The 19,293-nt window shown below is 26.4% G+C and overlaps 2 protein-coding genes across 2 annotated transcripts; one reads left to right on the top strand and one right to left on the bottom strand.

Annotated features, from left to right (window-relative positions):
* The first annotated feature begins 2 nt into the window (after positions 1 to 2).
* Prosbeta3 (proteasome subunit beta type-3) lies at positions 3 to 4,746 on the top strand. Its single transcript, XM_016055855.4, has 6 exons — positions 3 to 309; positions 395 to 579; positions 1,886 to 1,993; positions 2,068 to 2,245; positions 3,997 to 4,091; positions 4,631 to 4,746. The coding sequence occupies exons 1-6, from the start codon at positions 307 to 309 to the stop codon at positions 4,677 to 4,679; spliced, it is 618 nt and encodes a 205-aa protein (XP_015911341.1). The 5' UTR covers positions 3 to 306; the 3' UTR covers positions 4,680 to 4,746.
* A 1,203-nt stretch (positions 4,747 to 5,949) lies between these two features.
* LOC107442290 (transmembrane protein 237) lies at positions 5,950 to 19,042 on the bottom strand. The gene is made up of 4 exons (XM_043048204.3): positions 18,408 to 19,042; positions 12,726 to 13,038; positions 10,599 to 10,776; positions 5,950 to 7,878 (listed from the first exon to the last, which is right to left on the bottom strand). Exons 1-4 carry the CDS (start codon positions 18,706 to 18,708, stop codon positions 7,723 to 7,725), a joined length of 948 nt encoding a protein of 315 aa, XP_042904138.1. The 5' UTR covers positions 18,709 to 19,042; the 3' UTR covers positions 5,950 to 7,722.
* Positions 19,043 to 19,293: the final 251 nt, after the last annotated feature.

A 19,293-nucleotide genomic window follows, 5' to 3' on the forward strand; every position in this document is an offset into this window, starting at 1 on the left:
TAATTTTCAGTTTAGTGATTAATAACTATTAGTGTAGAATTTTTCCTCTATACGTAACAAAGAGAGTTTTAGTATTATTTTAGATCTTTCTCGGTACGAAAAAAACATTTTTTTTCAGCCAAATTCAAACTTATTTCAAAATTTTCAAAGAAGAAAATAAATAAAAGATAAAGCGATATTAACTGCAAATTTAACTGTTTATAAATGAATCGGCAACTCTCTGTTTTTGTCTTCTGTTGAATTTCTACTTTTTCAAAGTTTTATTGCATTATATTTTATATTTAGGCCCTTTAATTTATCGTCATCATGGTAAGTAAACTTTTAAAATAAAGTTTAACTTTTTATTGTGTGAGGAAATGTGTGGCATTATTTATAATTTGATGTTTAAATTTAGAGTATATTCGAATACAACGGTGGACTTGTCATTGCTATGACAGGAAAAAATTGCTTTGCTATTGCTTCTGATCGAAGATTAGGAGTCAGAGCCCAAACTGTAAGCATGGATTTCAAGAAAATATATGAACTTGGACCAAGATTATATGTTGGCCTTCCTGGTTTAGCCACTGATACTGCGACCGTGTGAGTATACATTTTAATGTATGTTCAAAGCCCTTATTGTCTTATTAAACTTAAAAATCACGTCAAATTACTACATTTAAAAATTTTATATTAATTATAGTTGGTTCCTTTTTGTATGCTCAGCTAAAATGTTAATTAGAATAACCGGTTATTATGTTTAAGGCTTTAATAGAAGAATCCCATTTAAAATGAAATTTTGAGAAAAAAGAAAATTACAGAATTTTTCCTAGATTCTCTCTCACAATAGACAACCCATGAAAATATCTATGTCATTTTGTATACTTAAATAATCTGATAGTTTTTCACAAAAATCTTGAGGTTTTGACTCATGTTAAAGAGGGTTTCTTGATATGATTAAAAAAACCATTGTCAGTTGTCCAAAAGTTGCCAACCCTGCATGCGAGTAACTGTAGATAAAGGTTTTATTTTAAGGGTTCATCATTGTTCCTAATACCATAATTTTCAATGATCCAGATATTAGTCTGCTTTTTTTTTGCGGTTCCCAAACAGAATATTACTGAAAAAATCTCAAAGCGGGATCCCAAACAGAAGTCATTACTTCTTCTTGCTAAGCCACCCTGTATATTTTATTTATTGCTGGTACACGAATGGCACTTAGTGATTTTGGTTGAGATGAACAGTCTTCAAAAATGGAAAATGAAATAGAAATATCATCATAAGTATATCATATTTGTAAAATATATTTATTTTGTAATAAGTGTAATAACTAATAATACCACAATATCAAAAATATGTGTGCAGAACCTGATAAAGAATAAAAATTTATAGTGAGAAATGGATGCTCACAAAACCCAAACTCTAAATTTGCTTAAGAATAATATCTATTATCTAACTATAAATATGCAGATAACTTTTATTAAGATAACTTTATTATTAAGTAAATTTTGGTGAAGTCTCCTAATCAATATGTCTTGCCACAAAATTTAGCATAGATTATGATGAGAGCAATAAAAAAAGGAAAAATCATCAAACATCAACTCCTGCTTTCTTATTTTATTTTGTTAGATTTTGTTATTGGCAATACCTTTATCATACTAAATTTTTTTTTCTGAAAAATTAAATGTCATTTAACTAATAACAAAACATTGTTGCATAAAAACTGACATCAACTGCAATTTTTTTTTATTACTAAATAACATATGTTTTAATCTTAGTTTACTTTAAAAGACTTGTCATCTCAAAAAATCTATTACCTGAACTTGCCAAAATTCTTTTTTTCCAATGTATTAAATATTTAAATAGCTGTTTATTAATTTGGAAAAAACTTATTTTATTTCATTTAAAGGGCTCAAAAATTACAATTTCGTGTAAATATGTATGAACTTAGAGAAGACAGAAAAATGAGACCTGCAGTTCTACAATCAGTTCTGTCAAATCTTCTGTATGAGATGAGGTTTGTATTATGCATACATATTTTTGTAATCTTATACATTTATCTCTTCTTACTTGTCATCTGTTCATTAATAGATTTGGACCTTTTTTCGTGTCTCCTATTGTGGCTGGTCTTGAACCTGGAACAAACGAGCCTTATATTTGTGGTTTAGATGTAATTGGATCTGGTAGGCCTGTTGAAGATTTTGTAGTGTCTGGAACTTGTGAGGATCAAGCCTTTGGAATGTGTGAAGCTTTATGGGAGAAGGATATGGTAAAAAAACTATCCATACATAATTCATTAGAATATTTTTAAAACTCCCTATTGAATTTATTGTTTGAAACAGGTGTCTTCAAATCCCAACTGCTCAGTATTTTATATATTTTAACTTGTTTTTAAACTCAAAAGCATTTTCTTAATAATAAATCTTTATTTTTTATAACAAAAAATCTTTTAACACTGTATCATGGTTTGCTCTGTGTTCCATTTTTCAATCTTGTAAAGTGATCACAATGGCAATACAAATGCACCCCATTCCCCTGGGGTTATGGAAACCTAAATTTGTCTGGGGATTTGATTTTAAGGAGGAAAAAAGCCAAAGAATAATGCAATTTTTGCAGACATGCCTTTACTAACTCTTTTAAGTTTTCAGCCTGAGTTTCAGGCTTTTGTGGCTAATTTCGGGATATCAGGCCACAAAAGTGTTTTCTCAGGCTCTTTCCCTAATAGTAATTTTTTGCATTGGCAGACCTGTGCAGAATTTGCTTATAGTTCAATAACTCTTTCCTTCACAGCCATTTTGCAGTTTGAATATCTTTGGTTTATCTTTAACTCCTTTTTAGAATCTTTTTTTGAAAGAAATTTGTTGAACCAAAGAAAAAGCACAACACTACTTTTAACAAGGCAATAAAAGATTTCTCTTTTAAAAGACATTCATGTTGATATAACTCAAGTAATATTTCAATTGTTTGAATACATCATTAATATTTGCAAACAAATAAAATGGAATAATATAAATCTATGCAGAATGGTTAAAAAAAATAACAGATGTACGTGTTTGAAGTCTTGTAGTTGGGAAACTTTGAGATAAGTCATATCGCACCGTCTCGTCAGATAATTACTAGAGATTTTTAAAAATGAATTTCTCGATTTTTCTTAAGCTTTCTTCCTGAGTGTCAAACTTTTATGGCCATTTTCAGGACATCAGGCCGCAAATGTTTTCTCAGGCTATTTCCCTGAAAAAAAATTTTATTGGCAGACCTGTGCACAATTTGCTTATTGACCGATAATTCTTTCCTACTTGACCATTTTTTATTTTGAATATCTTTGGTTTATTCTTAACTCCTTATCAAATCTTTTTTTAAAAAAAAAAAAAATCGTTAAACCAAAGAAAAAGCGCAACACTGTTTTTAACTAGACATAAATGAAAGATTTCTCTTTTAAGATATTTTAATCCATGCTGATTTAACTCAAGTAATATTTCAATTGTTTTTTGTATTAAGAAAAGGTGCAGCCTGTTTCTTGAGAATTTAGCTACTCAGTGTTGTGTTTTACAGTGCAGTGACATTTCAAAATTTTTTCATTATTTAGATAAGATGAATATAAAATGCTGTAAAGTGAATACATGTAAATTAATACCCCCAACATACTTAACTTTGTTTTTCTTTGTAAAAACAAATTTAGAAAAAATTGTTGACTAGAAATTCTTGAATTTCTGAGGTTGGTAGGTCTGCTTTATGATTTGGCTTGAAATGTTTTAAAGAAGAAAACAATGAAAATATAAAAAGGAATTCTTTGTAGGCTTGAATTGTTGTCATTCAGTTTAAAAAGTTTCAGGAAATATTTCTTGTTATATTATTTACTTGTTATATTATTATATTATATTACATATTATTACAGTTTCAAAACTCGTCTAATGCTGTTTTAGTCCGAATAAATTTCTACGTAATTTAATGTTTATGTTTTATAACAGTTTGAATTTTAGTTCAAATTTAAAATTTTAATAAAGTGTATTTAATTTTCAGGAACCAGATATACTTTTTGAAAAAATTTCCCAAGCCTTAGTTAATTCCTGTGACCGTGATGCTATATCTGGTTGGGGTGGAATTGTACACATAGTGTAAGTGAAATTTTTCTTCTTCTAATAGCTAAAAGAAAATTACTTCATATTTTTATGCTTGATATACACACTGGTGTCTAAAAGTTAAAACAAATTGCAAAATTATGCTTAACTTTTGGACATCTGCATATTATGTTTCTGAGGCCACTTTTGTAGGATATTTATTAGAACCCCTCTATTAGATATTTTCAAATATTACATTATTTGTTGCATGGTATACACATAGTTTTTGTTTTAATTTTATGATCAGTTTTTATACTTTAATTGTCTAACAATTTGTTTGAATAAAACCTTCATATTTTCATTTTTTTTAAATAAGTTGACTAGTTTTTTTTAATTTTATTTATTTTAAAAGATTTTTTTTCTTCTCAAGGAATTAAAGTTTAAGAAAAAAAAAAATTCCATTGTAAAAACTATCTTCAAATTCCTTATTTGTAATTATATTATTTCAAATTTTTATAACAATTGTTTCATTATTATTATTCTCAATTATTTAGTAATTGATTATATTTAATTTAATATCAAAATTTCTTTTTTAGGGAGAAAGATAAAGTAACAACAAAAATTTTGAAAACTAGAATGGATTGATTTTTGTATTTTGTGTTTAGTTTGATTATTAAGTATTCCTTTTTTTAAATAAAAATTATAAAACTTTCTGGTTTATTTTTTATTAATAACCACATAAAAAATACTACATAATTTGCATTTAAAATTTTGAATTAGTGACATATTTTCAAAAATTTCATTATGCTATGCAAAATGAGTAAGTTGTCACAGGTTTACAATTATATTGTTAAATTACATGAAAAACCATTATTTTTTACTATAAGTTGCATTGAAATCCTCTAAGTTGTCACGTTTTACTGTCCTAAAGTTTTATGGTCAAATCATGCTAAATTTTTTTAATTTTATTAAAAGTTGTATTGTAAACTTTGAATAACTCACACCTTCAAAAATTTTTTTTACATAGTATCTAGCAAGAAGATTAATAGTAATTTCTGATATAGAGTAAAGTTTTTACAGTGCTGCACTTTTGTGGTCAAATAATAAAAGATTGATGAAATGTTTGTTCTTGCTGATGTGAAGAACTACCTATTGTAGCTATAGCAAAATAATTTTAACTGTATATTTTATTCTTAATTAAATTTCTAATTTTATTAATTTAAAATAGATTTTTCTTTCATAAAATTAATGTAACAGAAAATTAATACATGTAAATTAAGTACAGTAAATTAAGTACAACAAAAATTAAAAATTTTGTTTGAAAAAAAGTTTTACTAGGTCTAGTTGCACTCAACATAGAAATTTTAAATTTTTTTTTTTTTGTTAATAGGAACTAACTGCTAAAAATATGTTTAGATTTCAAACTTTTTCAAAAATTAAGAAATTTTGAAAATAATTATAAATTATTATTATAGGTATGCATGTAAGACCATAGTTCAAAATCTAACCATTAAGAAAAAAAATGGGTAAAAATTAAAGCTTACTAAAATGGTCAAATTGTAACAAAACATACTTTCAATAATGTATTTACTTGACAGTTTCAAATAACTGCTATGTTAAATAACTTAGAAGGCATTCAATTTTCCTTCAGATGCAATAAAATAATTCTAATTAATGGCTTCCAACACAAATTCTTTTTGATTTTTTAATATTGATATGAAATTGGTTTAAAAAAATTTAAGCATGAAAGAGATTTTACTAAATTTATCAAAGTTGAACAGATTTACAACAGAAATAAATTATTTTAAATAGTTATGAAATAACTTATGTAGACCCTGAATGTGATTAGTGATAAAATATTTGTAATATGTATCTTCCTACATAATGTTTTTTCCATTGTCATAATACCAATACATAAATTTGAACAAGATTTATTTATTCAAAAAGATTTATTTACAGCTATTCAACAGTATATCACAAATAAACAGTTACAAAATAATGACTTAAAAGTGACTAGTGATAAATATTTTTAATAGTAATCTATTTTACTTTATTTCATAGAACTAATACTGTTTTAAAAATAAAAAAGCAGAATAGCAAGTGCAGGTTTCAAATAACTTTTATTAATAATGACTAGAGATACCATTAAGCTGATGAATAACACTGTTAAACAAAAATAAATAAATAAAATGTAGAATAACAAGTAAATGGTACATTTTCTAAATAAGTGTTGTGACAAATAATGACTCAGAAAATGACATGAGGTAAACATTTTCCTATGCAAATTCTTTTACATTTCTCTATATAGAACTGACATGAAATACAAAAATTATTTAAATATTAAAAAAAGGTGACCAGCTATCTTAAAAAAAAATTAAATAGCTGTTCACTGGAAATATTTTGTCATACGCATACTAATGCTGCAATGTGCATGATAAGTTTTCGTCAAGGGAATTACTTGAGGTGTGGATATATTGCTGATAATTATCAAGAAAAAGGTCTAGTGGAACTAGTTGAATAAAAGTTTAATCCCCATTTAACAGGTTAATAACAACTTAAATGTGAAAAAAGATTTATATATTTCTTATTAGATATAAAGAAAGTGCATAATGTTGTTTTAACAACACTTTTAAAAGAAATAAGTAAATTGAACAGATAAAAAATACTGATGTGTTAAGTAACTTTCAGAAAGAAATGGCTAGTGCTAAATATTTTTAACAATATTTACTGAAATAACTTTCTATATCCGGTAATAAGAATTTTATGAAATTTATAATAATATTTTTAGAGTAAAAAAGCTATTCAATTATGTAACAAATGTTATTTAATTTTTCTGAAGAACCTCGCTAATTGGAACATTTGCTTGTTAAGATAGCCAAAAATTTATATTACATAAAATTCTGATTCTATCAATCAATTCACATACAATTTTTGTCAACAAAATCAAGACACAAAGCTATATCTTTTAAGCATGTAATGTAGCAATGTATGTAAATTTTGGCAATCATCTCCTTAATTTTAGAAAGCTAAGAGTGCATTTAAATGATTATAAGGCTAGAATACAAATAGAGGCAAACAATGCTATTTAGTGATCAAATCTTATCTAGATGAATTACAAATTTTAAACTGCTTCTCGGGTCTTGCTTTGTTTTTACATGAATTATGAATCTCACATTTAAACTATAGCATTTTTGACATTAAATAGTGTTTAAATTTATATGAAATGTATGTTCTTATTACAGCTTTACAAATTTTATAATTTAGAAATTTTATTCATGCAAATTTAATTTGTCATCAGAGTTTCAGTGGTTCTCACCTTTATTAAATCTACATTTTGTATAATTGATGGAGTGTATTTCTCATGGTTATATAAATAGTGTTTTTACAGACTCTTCTGGAATGTTGTGTTGGAGTTTAGATTTATAGTTTAAATTTTAAGAATTCAATAAAATGTTATTTTCTAAATAATTCATAAATAACTTTTACATAGCAACAAGTTACAAGAAACTATTTTTAACAAACATCCTTGTTTTTCTCAGGGATATTTTTTATTTGTTTGAAAAAATATTATGATTCAGTTTGAAATTTATTGAAATCCATGCTATTACAGAACCAATGTTATTTCCTTAATTGTTCATAAATAACTTGTGTTAAGTAATGATATTAAAAAACAAGAGATGAGCAATTTTCAATGAATATTTTTGTTTTTCTCTAGAATATTTTTAATTTGTTTGAGGAAAATGTTATGATTTGGTTTGAAGCTTATTAAAATCCATGCTATTATAGCACCAACACACTTCAAAATGCTTAAGGTCTTCCAGTAGAAAATTTCGTTTGATACATCCTAAAAAAGAAAAAAATATATAAATATTTCTTTTCTTTCTTTAAAGAAAAAAGTTAACAAAAATAACACATTGAAATTCCTATTTATTGATTAAAAATATTCATTTTACCTTTTTCTCCCCTTTAACTTCTAATATTCGAATATGTAATTATTAATTCTAATATGTAATTATAATTAATTTAACTTCTAAATATGTAATTGAAGATAAAAAGGTGTACAGTAAAATCTATTTATAAAACAAATTTGGTTCTAATCAGCAGTTAGACATGGATTAATAAGATGACATTCAGAAGTTTTAGCCCTAGGGTAGAATAAAGAATTATTGTGTTATAAACCAATTTTTCAATCTTAATGCTTATAAAATAATCTTTGATGTAAAAACCTCTAAATATGGTAAACTTAGTTACAGATATTATATTTTTAAATGTTATTAATGACTAAATGAATACTACTTTAAGAAATGGTTACATATTAAACATAGAGGTTTCTCACCCACCGAATTATTATGTTATGAAAATAAAATGCTGATAATACTTGCTTTTTGTAGTACTTGTTAAATAGTACTTGCTTTTTGGTAATGTAAATGACTACATATTTGTTTTAGTAGTGTTATTAAATACTACATATTTATTGAACTTAAAGATCAGAAAATTTGTTCATGTTATTAGTACACAGGTTTCTGTTTCCTTATAATAAAAATTATGTAATACATAGACTGAATATGTCTGTATTCATATCTATAAAAAAAAAGTTTTGTTTTCATCGAGTATTAAATCATTTATACTTAAATAAGAAATACAAGTAAAACTAATTTCTATGAAAGTTATAAGTTGAACTTATTTTTAAAAAATCAGAATTCATTATTAGTGTTTTATATTAAAGTCTAGAAGAACCATAAAAAATTTACTATTTTTATGTTTTTTCAAGTTAAAAAATAGTAAGAAAAAAAAGTTTGAAAAAAATAACTAACTCAAATAAAAGTAAGACTTTTCCTTTTAAATAATTTGAGAGGACTTCTAAGAAAATAATTACTTATGACTTTCCATCTTTGTTTCTTGTTTGCCAGTTTTTCCCATAAGTATTCTAGTTTACTGAGCGTATCCAAAATTTGAACTACATCTTTATTTTTAGAAACAAAGCAAGAAAGATTTGAGAATTTTTCTAACAAAAACTTATGAAAAGCTGACCAGAATATCTTAAGCAAATTCAAAGAAAGATAATAAAATAATTTTTTAAAAAAATTTGAAATGGGTCTGAATGGAAAAGCAATAAATAATAAAAAGTTCCAATGAAATTAATTGCATGTCCATATTTTCAGATTTTCTAAACTCTATTTTTAAAAATATAATGAAAACAAAATTAGGGATGACTGTTAGGATGTAGAATGATAATGTTATTAAAAATTATTTTAACAAATTGATGGTGTTTTAAATAAAAAAGATTTTAACTATCAGGGATTAATATTTAATCATTTGAAAATCATAAAAGTAAAAATATTCACATTATTTATTTTATTACAATTTTTTAAACTCGGTGAGAAATTTTATAACACAAGATTCAGATGAAGGTTTTGTTGTTCTTAAAGTTACAATTATTTTTCTTAATCCTATAATTTTAAACTTCTGAATCAAACAAAGGGCAAATTTGCTTTCATGAGAAACTTTTTCTGTGAAACTAACACACATTTGTATAACATAGAGAAACAAAAACTTTTCATATTTAATCTGAAGGTAAGAGAACTTAAAGCAGACTAGTTAATGTGTCCCTTTTAATAAATATTTGCTTTCTTTGCAACTGTTGTGTTCCATAAAACTGAGTTCTTATATAGAATACTAAATCTCCAAATCCAAATAATTACATTTAGTCATTAGCTAAAAGCAAATTAGTATAAGAGTAATACTCATATTTTTTCCAGTTATCTTTAAATTTTAATCATTATGATACAATCAACTTTAAATAAATATCTATATAATTACCAATTATATATTTAGTAAACAATCATATTAATTTAGTTTTTAACATTATATTTGCATGTCAATCTCCTAAGAAGACCTCTATCTTCAGGGAACATATTCTCTGTTCTAAAAGTACTATTTATGTTCTGTATTAAGGTTTCACTCAATCAATATTCTGTACAAAAGCTAATTTTGTCTACATAAATCAGCTTTTCCAGCTTAATTATTAAAAAACCTGATGCAATGCATATAATTCTAAAACAATCAATTTTATGAATTTAAGGTTAGTATAAATCTGAATGTGGTTTGTGTCAAACCTTAATGAGTGATATCTGGTAACAAATACCTCGTACCGAGTCTTGAGAATAAGAATCGGTTAGAGGTAGGAAAAATTATTTTGGTGCATCCTGGTTAAAACCTGGAAATTAGCCGAGCAAACTTGGTATCTGATACATATCCCTAAATTAAAGTAAAATTTCCCAGGGTTATGAAATTCAAGGCTACCTTAAAATATATTACATATTAACCATTTGCTTATTACACATAGCAATGTCATTCAGTCATATTTACCAACTATAAAGAAAAGGCTAAGGAAATTTATGAGATAGGTCTTTAAAAGCATTATGTCTGTATACAATTTTGTGAGTTGTCAAAATTTCAAGTTCACTAAATTCAACTACACAAGATATACCTCAATTTAAATGTTGTGCAATTCACTTTAGAAATCAAGATAATAGCAAAATCAAAAAAAAAATTTCTTCATACTTTTGAAGTCAGCATTTCAACATCTGTTGCATTGTTGTAAGATAGCCAAAATCTTTCATCGACGTTAACAGTACTCAAACTCATTAACAGGCACAACGGATATATAAAAATAATGCAAAGCGTTGGATGGCATTTCTTAACATTCTGAAGCAAGTTCTTGATACTTCCAACATCATGCCTAGAAGGATAAAAAAAAAAAATTTAGAAATCAATGTAAATTATACCGCTCTTTTGGATCACAAGCAACAATACATAAAAACTATTGAAAATACAGCCTATGCTCTTCGTAAGACCATCTTTAGAACTGCACTTTCATCATAACGTTTAATAAGTTATGTTAAGCATTGTTATTTTAATGTTGATCTGCACTAAACTGTTCATCCTTATTCAGGAACTAAAATTAGTTTAGTTTTTTTTAAGATTCAATGTTTTTGCCCTTTCAAAACAAAATGTTTCCATAGTCATTGAAGTAATTTAATTAAACAAAAGTTTCAAAGAAATTATTAAAACCACTTTTTTGCTGTTGTTAAATCCATGATTTATTTTTTTTACCTTTTTAAATGGAAGAAAAGTTGCAAGATACCCAGACTCTTAGCCTAGGCTGTCATGATCTACGGTGAAAAAGTTAGTTAATTATGGATCCCACTGATGATCAAAAGCATAGATTATATGATCATATGGAAACCTGTATGAAGTCTGATATGCATTTATAAGAATAAAAGGATAAATGTACAACTGAAAATTTCATTCACTCTTTTTTTGAAATGTTAATCTTTGAGTTAAAACTTGTGTACTTTGGCTGTATGTTATTTATCACAAATGGCTGCCCTGTACCAAATTATTATACTAAATACATATTTCACCTATGAAGTATCATTATTGATTATTCTGCTAATATTTCCTAATTGTTTTTAAAATATCGCATTATTTTGTCAAAATTAGCCAATTTTTTTAACTTTGAGTAACAATTTAGAGCTTTATTCACAATATAATGACTTTGCATTATGATATTGACCTCACTCTGTCGAGATCACCAGGTTCCCATAACAATTCAAATCTCTGGGGGTACTGTATTGGAGATTGATCTGTGAATCTGATCCCAGGTCAAATTCACAGATCGTGATTTTGACCTGGGGTATTCAGGTCAAAATCACTATCTGCGAATAGATGGAATGTCAGTGAATGAGTACTCGCTGTAAAAAGGACCGTGACATATCTGATCCCAGGTCAAATTCACAGATCGTGATTTTGACCTGGGGTATTCAGGTCAAAATCACTATCTGCGAATAGATGGAATGTCAGTGAATGAGTACTCGCTGTAAAAAGGACCGCAACATATGTGTTGTGGCAAGTATTGTGTTCTTGGCCCTAAATGGCTCCATTGAATAGCCTGAACCTTAAACTTTGTTAATGGAAATACAAAGCTATAAGCTTATGCAAAAAGCTATTCATACCATTCTACAATAAAGGAGTGTTTTTTTGTATAAGTTTCTTTTCATGAAGGATACAGGTCTCACCATCTTTTATTACGTGTTATGGAATAATATAGATGAAAATGTTACAAATATAGTAGAATAATTTAATATGGTTAAATATTATTATAAATTAATGTGAAAGTTGCAAAATCTGTATTTTCTCTGAATAAAATGTACATTTTTTTTTGCTGCATTCAGATATTTTACTCTCAAAGAGAGTGAAAAATTCAAATGCATTTAGAAACATTGCAAAATACACAAAAATTAAAATGAATATGAAGTAGTTTAAACTTCTGACCACTCTTATAACTGAACTATCAAAACCATTGGTTCTATGTAGTAATTACCATTTATATTATGAGGGTCTAAAGTTCAAGTTCACAAAAAAAAAAATGTCTTCAGAGAGAGTACAGAATTTATAACTTAAATTGCAGTCTTCTGTAGTACATTTAAGCTCTATATCGCCAACTATAATATGATTATATATTACTACTAGAAAATCGTCTCATTCGATCAAAAGTTATACCTAGAGTTTTGTTTTTTATTTTGCATACTGCAAAGAATGTTGAGCTGGTAGGAAAAACAACAGTGGTGGAATTATTATTTTTTTTAATGTAACACAGAATGAAATTTAATAAAAGTTGCCATTTACCTGTCAAATGCAGATATGCAACAAATGACACAAATGAAATTATAGATATTATGGACTGGCTGAGACAAGAAACCAAAATGTTTCATTTTATCTTCATTTGATGAATTAGATGTGATGAGATGAGTGAGCAACAGCAAATGTATGAGTGACATTCCTCCCAGAAGTCCGTGACAAAAGGTACTGAAATTCTGAAACATTCTTGCTGCTTTATATGACAATAGAATTGCAGGCTCTCTTTCCATAGACTCCGCTGAAGAATACTCATTCTTAAATGACTGCATAACTTCACTAGCATCCACCACTTTAAAGCCTCCTATACAGATATAATATAATATAGAGTTTATGGTAAAACGGTATATATAATTCTAAATACAGTCGGATTTCTATTCAACGAACTTCTATTTTTTTAATTTTTCTATTTTGGGATTTTTTTGAGGAACCAAGAACATTTTGGAAATTTCTTCGTAAAATAACTTACAAATAGCGAAGTAAATTTTCTATTTTATGAACTTTTCTTTGAGATCCACTTTCCTTATTTTCCAAAATATTTCAGAACATTTCAAACTTGTTGTTGCATTTTATGGGGAAATGACCTTGAATTGATTTTTGAAGCCATTAGAGAAAGCAGTAAAATGTCTCTCCCTTCTTGTTTGCATTTCAAACGAAATTAATGGATTTTATCAGTAGCAATTAAACTTAAGAATGCATGTGATAATGTACGTTTAAAATTACTTTTATAATAAATGCAGCTATAGTTTTATAAATAAATTTAGCTTTTTTTAGTTGAAAATGTATGTAGCATGATAGTGTAACACTGGATAACGTTTTGCTCTATTCTTGCTTTCCATGCAGATTTCTTTTAAGATTAAGATTTATAAAACAAATAGAAGATACTAGTTTAAGACAAAGATGTATAAATTTTCCATATAACAAATTTATTATTAGGATTTAGCGACTTCGACGGTATTTATATATACGAGGTCCGACGGTATATATAAATAAAGAACCAACCAAAGCAATTTAATTTTAATTTTTCAGTTAAGGTCAGGGTTTGAAAAAACCCGGGGATTTTTGAAAAAACCCAACCCGCCTGGGTTTTATTGAAAAAACCCGGGGGAAATTGGGTTTTATTTGAAAAAACCCGGGGAAAATTGGGTTTTTTCACTTAGAGCTCATAAATTTTACTGTGAAAATATTTTTATTTATTAAATACTGTTGTATAAGTAAACACTAAAATTTCATTTGACTTTTACCTGTAATAAAATTAAACTGGAATAAATATTTAATGGTCTTCCATGTTTTTATAATACAATTAATAGAAAGTGAAATTAAAATTACGTATAATTATAAAGAGTATCAGTTACTTGTCCCTTTTTTCAAATATTTAGATAAATATATGCATTTTTAGATACATTTTAACTTTATAGTTTCAAAAAACAAATTAATCTTAAAATTATAAAAAAGCATATATAAAAAGTTATAGCTTATTTTTTTAAAATCAGAAAATAAAACTTTGAATTTGTTTATTGTTTAATATATCACTGATAGAATTTTTTTTTGTTTGTTTCAATATTTTTAAACATGATTAAAAGAAAAAAAATAAATTGTATTCAAATGAAATCTTAAAAATAATATTTAAAAAATCTTAAAAGTAATATTTCAATTTTTAACTGTTTTTTAATGGTGATAAACTTTCTCCAAATAGTTAAAAATTGTCAGCAGATGTTAAGAGTTAACTTTAAAAAAAAGGTCCATTTTTTCCTTTATTATTATTATCATACAACAGATTCAAAGTGTCTACATTTCTCTCTTAGATGGTGATACACTTTCACGAGTTTTGTAGCTTTATCTATTCCTAATCTATTTCGAAGTTTACTCTGCACCAAACCGAAAGTTGAAAAGTGTCTTTCGATAGAGACAGAGGATGCTGGTGCTGAGTGCAAAGAAAAAAGAATTGACAGAAATTTTGTGGAAGCTAGGAATTTTATTTACTTTTTTTTGCCATAATTTTCCACTATTTTTTGATGAAAACTGTTGAATAACAGTGTCAAGCATCATTAATTTTGGAAAGTATTCAGGATCGGAAATTTTGAATGCCATAACACGTGGCAGAAATTCTGGATGATGCTTAGAAAGACAGTTTTCTGTTAATTGGTCTTGTTCATCATTTAAAAATTGTCCCCGAGTTTCGGGATTCAGGATGCATATGCTAATAAATGATGTGGCTGAACAGCCTGAGTGAATCTTTTTACAAAATGTGTATGGGGTTCTAATTCATCACACGATAGTAAGTTAATTCATATTTCAACAGCTTCTGAAATTGAAATGTCTTCTGATTGAAGCTTTTTTAAAGCTTTAGAAACAATTGATATCTGTTTTTCCCAATTGATAGTTTATTGGTAAAGCCCAACGTTATTTAATATTTTGGACATATTATTATTAGATTTATTTTGATGTTCAAGAACAATCTCTTCTTATTTATGCTAAATATTGGCAAAAGTTTTTACGCACTCACAATATGAGTTCCACCTAGTATCATTGGGTCATCAAGCATTTTATTTCATTTGCCCATCCATGTGCTTGATGCACATTTCTAAAATATTTGTTAACTTCAACGATTTGTCCAATGATAGTATTAGGAGATACTTCTTTTTGAACCAAATTTAAAAAAAAACAATTTGTGAAAAAAACCACCAAGTGGGTATTTTCAAAGTGGGCCCACTTGGGGAACCCTGGCTATATGTATTTTATATTAAGTTTAAATAATGCATTATCACTAATACATATTTGAATCTTCTTTATTGTTAAGTACATTACGTTTCATAATTTTTTAACTCAAGAATTATAAAATATAAATGCAGTAATATAAAAGGAACAATTTTATTAATCTTTTTGTTTTCACACACATTTATTTACTACTATATTTATTAAACATATGGATATTACCTATTATAAAATTATAATCTGTAAATATTTATAATCTGTAATTATTTATAATCAGTAAAAACTAAAATTTCATCTGACTTGAGTTAAATAAAAAACTGAAATAAATATTTAATGGTCTTACATGTTTATATAATAAGATTTAATAGAAAGTGAAATTAAAACTATGTATAATTATAAAGAGTATCAGTTACTTGTCCCATTTGTTTTCAAATAATTAACTCTAGGAAAATGATTTCATTTTTAGTTAAATAATTTTAAAAAGTTCTCTTACAGAAAGTTTTAGCTTTTTTTTTATAGCCAGAAAATAAAACTGCTTAAATTTGTTAATGTATCACTTGGTAAAAAAAGAAAAAAATTGTTTCTTTTCAATTTTTTTAAACATATGAATTAATATTAATAACCTTTTTATTAATATATAAAGCATGCAACTATATTTGAAAAATTGATCTTTTCAGACTATATTATTTAAATTTTTATTTGATTTAATATCATTAAAATATTACTTTTTGAAAAAACCCACTTGAAGTTTTCAATAGTACACCTACTATAAAATTATATGAAGATTCAAGTTTCTTTTACTTTATTAATATTAAAAACTTAATCATATAAATCATGGAACTCTATTTGACAAATTTATGCTGCACAATAAATTATATAAAAGTAAATGCGAAACAATAAGTTTTAGTAAAAAACATTTTTTTTGAAAAAACCCACTTGTTGTTCCAAGTGGGTTTTTTCAAGGTGGGCCCACCCAATAAAACCCGGGTGGGTTTTTTCAAAGTGGGCCCACTTGGCGAACCCTGGTTAAGGTTGAGTGAGGTGATTATGAATCAGGCTAATTATGATCAGCACCATTTTTTAAAAAACTCATGCAAGGTAAAAATTAAAGAAAATATGTTTTATAAAGTTTTTATGATAAGTATACTATGTTTCAGAAACCTATAAATAATTTTTAAATAAAATTATATCGAGTCAGTATTCCAATAATTCTAATCTTTGAAAAGCAGTTTTGGCACTTGTGATTCAAAGTTACCCTTTAAAAATATGTTCAGATAAAAATTTCAATAAAAACAAGTTGTTATAATTCACTATATGTGGTTAGATTATCCTAAATGAAATTTTTGCTTTCACGAAATTTCTGGTGAGGTAATCATGATCATTTCTTTAAGAAACTAAACAGAATATTTATTATCTAGATGTTAATTTTTTTTTTTTTTTTGCAACATTAAAGAAGTGAAAAAATCACTTTAAAGCATTTATCTATATTGTTTTAGGGAGACATTAAAAAAGTTATAATTAAAAAAAGTCACAAGTGGTCATAACTATCTCAACTCCTGACTGATTCTAATTTATTTTCATAGAAGAGAAAACTTTAAAAAAATTCATTAAACAAATTTATAAGTATGTAATGAATGGATGATACCTGTGAATGAAACACCTGCGACAGTCTCCTTTACTAAGTAAAATGCGCTTAAAATTACTAAAACTTTTACTATTTTTAAAAAGAAGATGGAATTAATTAGATTAAATGACAGAAAGTAAAGATATCTCCCGCTTTTTTCTTTTTTATATAAATAAGAGTTCAATGCAAATCAAAAAATTTTTTCATTTTTAATAGGAAGTATTAGGGAAGATTTTTAAGCCGGTTTCTTAACCAAAAAAGTCATCAAAGTTTGGCAACAACTGTACACAGGCTCCAGAAAAATTAAAAAACATTAAAGAAAGAAACCAACTAGTCATAGCCTTCCTAGGCAAACCACTACACATTTTGTAAAAAATGTTTTCAAGTCTAAAAACACATTTTAGCACATTGGTGAAGCTAGTTGGCATGAGCACACAGTAATAAGGAAATATCTCAAAATATTATCTGACAAAGAGTAAACTGTATTTTGTATATTAACTTTTTCATTGAAATGATAATTTATAAGATATATTTGTTAGATATGTAAATATGATTGGCATAGTTTCTTAGTGATTGTAGTTGGCAGAAATAGGCTGCGATATAAAAATATCCTTACTGCATGTTACAGAATCAACTCCTGACTTCACTTTAATTAACATAAAATAAACTCGCAAAACCATTTATTACAGCTAAAATTTATATTTCTTTCCATGAAGAGAATTCTTAAATGAGACAGAGGAATACATACTAAATAATAAAATTAATAATTAAAAATCACTCCAGCAGATACAGAAGTATGGCAGAACAAAAGAAAAATAACTTTAGGCTTGTGTAAGATAAGAGTTGGGAAAAAGACCATCATTCCTTTCTAACTAAATTTATTTAAAACCATTTTTAGCTCTATTTCAGTATGATTGTTTGAGTTAAAAAGATTTTCATAAGAGCAGTCAAATTTTAGGATTAAAACATGAGGAATATTAAAAAAAAGAAAGAATGAAAAACAATTATAAAAGAGGATCAATTTTTTACTTAATCAGTTGGCGATTTTAGATTATATGAACAAGTATACTGATATGGAAATATCTCCTGTAAGTTTACCAACAATCTTTCTGAAAAAAAGCTTATATTAATAGATATTTTTTAAAAAAAATTTGCATATACAGAGTGAAATGGTCCTACCCTTTTTACACTTCATATTCTTACCGAAATTATATTGTTTATACAAATTAAGTACAAAACATCATTATTTATATTCTTGCGTACTTAGAAACATTTTTAAAATACAAAACACCATTTTGCATTATTATTACTAACAGCTTTCATAATTAACATACTTTCATCTTCAATAAAAACTTTTCCAGTGGGGCGACTAGAGACATCACAGTTTATGAAGCTACAACCAGTAGTTGAGGTAAAAGAATCTTGAATTTTTTGGGAATCCTGGATACTTTCATTCGATTTATTTTCATCAGCAGACAAAGAACAATCAGTTGATACTTCATAGGATTTAAAATTAGAAGGACTAGAATTTAATGTGCTAGCTGCAAGAGTCATAGGAGAAGAGAGAGAATTTAAAGCAGACAATTGCTGCTGGCGCATTCGCCTATTTTGTCTAGCTACACTTGTAGAACTCATATCTTTTTATTCATTAACTAAGTTAATGAAGAAAACAGTTTTTTATATATTGCATAAACATCGATATAAAAAAGTTACTTTCACATAAAAATTGATGCTCATTCTCTTCCATAAACCCCTAGAACATATTTAGTTTGTCACAAAAATTGACTGTCGTAGCAACAACAAAGAATTTTTATAACAAACAAAACATAGTGGACGAAAACGAAACCATCGAAATAATAGTAATGCTATCACTTCAATGAGTTTTTTCAGTTTTGAAACGTTATATACATGAGTTGAACCAAAATAAAACTGAACCAGCACTTATAGATTTATCAGTTTCGTTCGAATTGTTAGAAGTTTCATTTCGATGATAAGGTTTCCTACTGTCTATTTTTGTTACACTTAAATACTTACGGTAGTTTTCTAATATTCAAGCTATAAGCAAACTTATTTTTTGCAAGAAATGTCTTAAACTGCTCCTCCAAAGCGGATTTTTATTTGATCAATCATTTTAAATTAAATTCCAGTTAATCACTTTCAACAAGTCTTAAAAACTCAGGTCACTTTTCAAAATAAAAGTTGAATTTTTAGTTAAACCTG

Source organism: Parasteatoda tepidariorum, chromosome 10 (assembly GCF_982258835.1).
Source record: "Parasteatoda tepidariorum strain Cologne lab strain chromosome 10, Ptep-v5.0, whole genome shotgun sequence".
Classification (NCBI taxonomy): Eukaryota; Metazoa; Arthropoda; class Arachnida; order Araneae; family Theridiidae; genus Parasteatoda; species Parasteatoda tepidariorum.

Coding starts and splice junctions, on each gene's coding strand:
- Prosbeta3 (XM_016055855.4), top strand. Junction 1,994..2,067: donor AATCTTCTGTATGAGATGAG/GTTTGTATTATG, acceptor GTTCATTAATAG/ATTTGGACCTTTTTTCGTGT. Junction 2,246..3,996: donor CTTTATGGGAGAAGGATATG/GTAAAAAAACTA, acceptor TTTAATTTTCAG/GAACCAGATATACTTTTTGA.
- LOC107442290 (XM_043048204.3), bottom strand. CDS start 18,708: ATGAGTTCTACAAGTGTAGCTAGACAAAATAGGCGAATGCGCCAGCAG. Junction 10,777..12,725: donor TGCATATCTGCATTTGACAG/GTAAATGGCAAC, acceptor TTATCCTTCTAG/GCATGATGTTGGAAGTATCA. Junction 7,879..10,598: donor TTGAAATGCTGACTTCAAAA/GTATGAAGAAAT, acceptor TTTCTTTTTTAG/GATGTATCAAACGAAATTTT.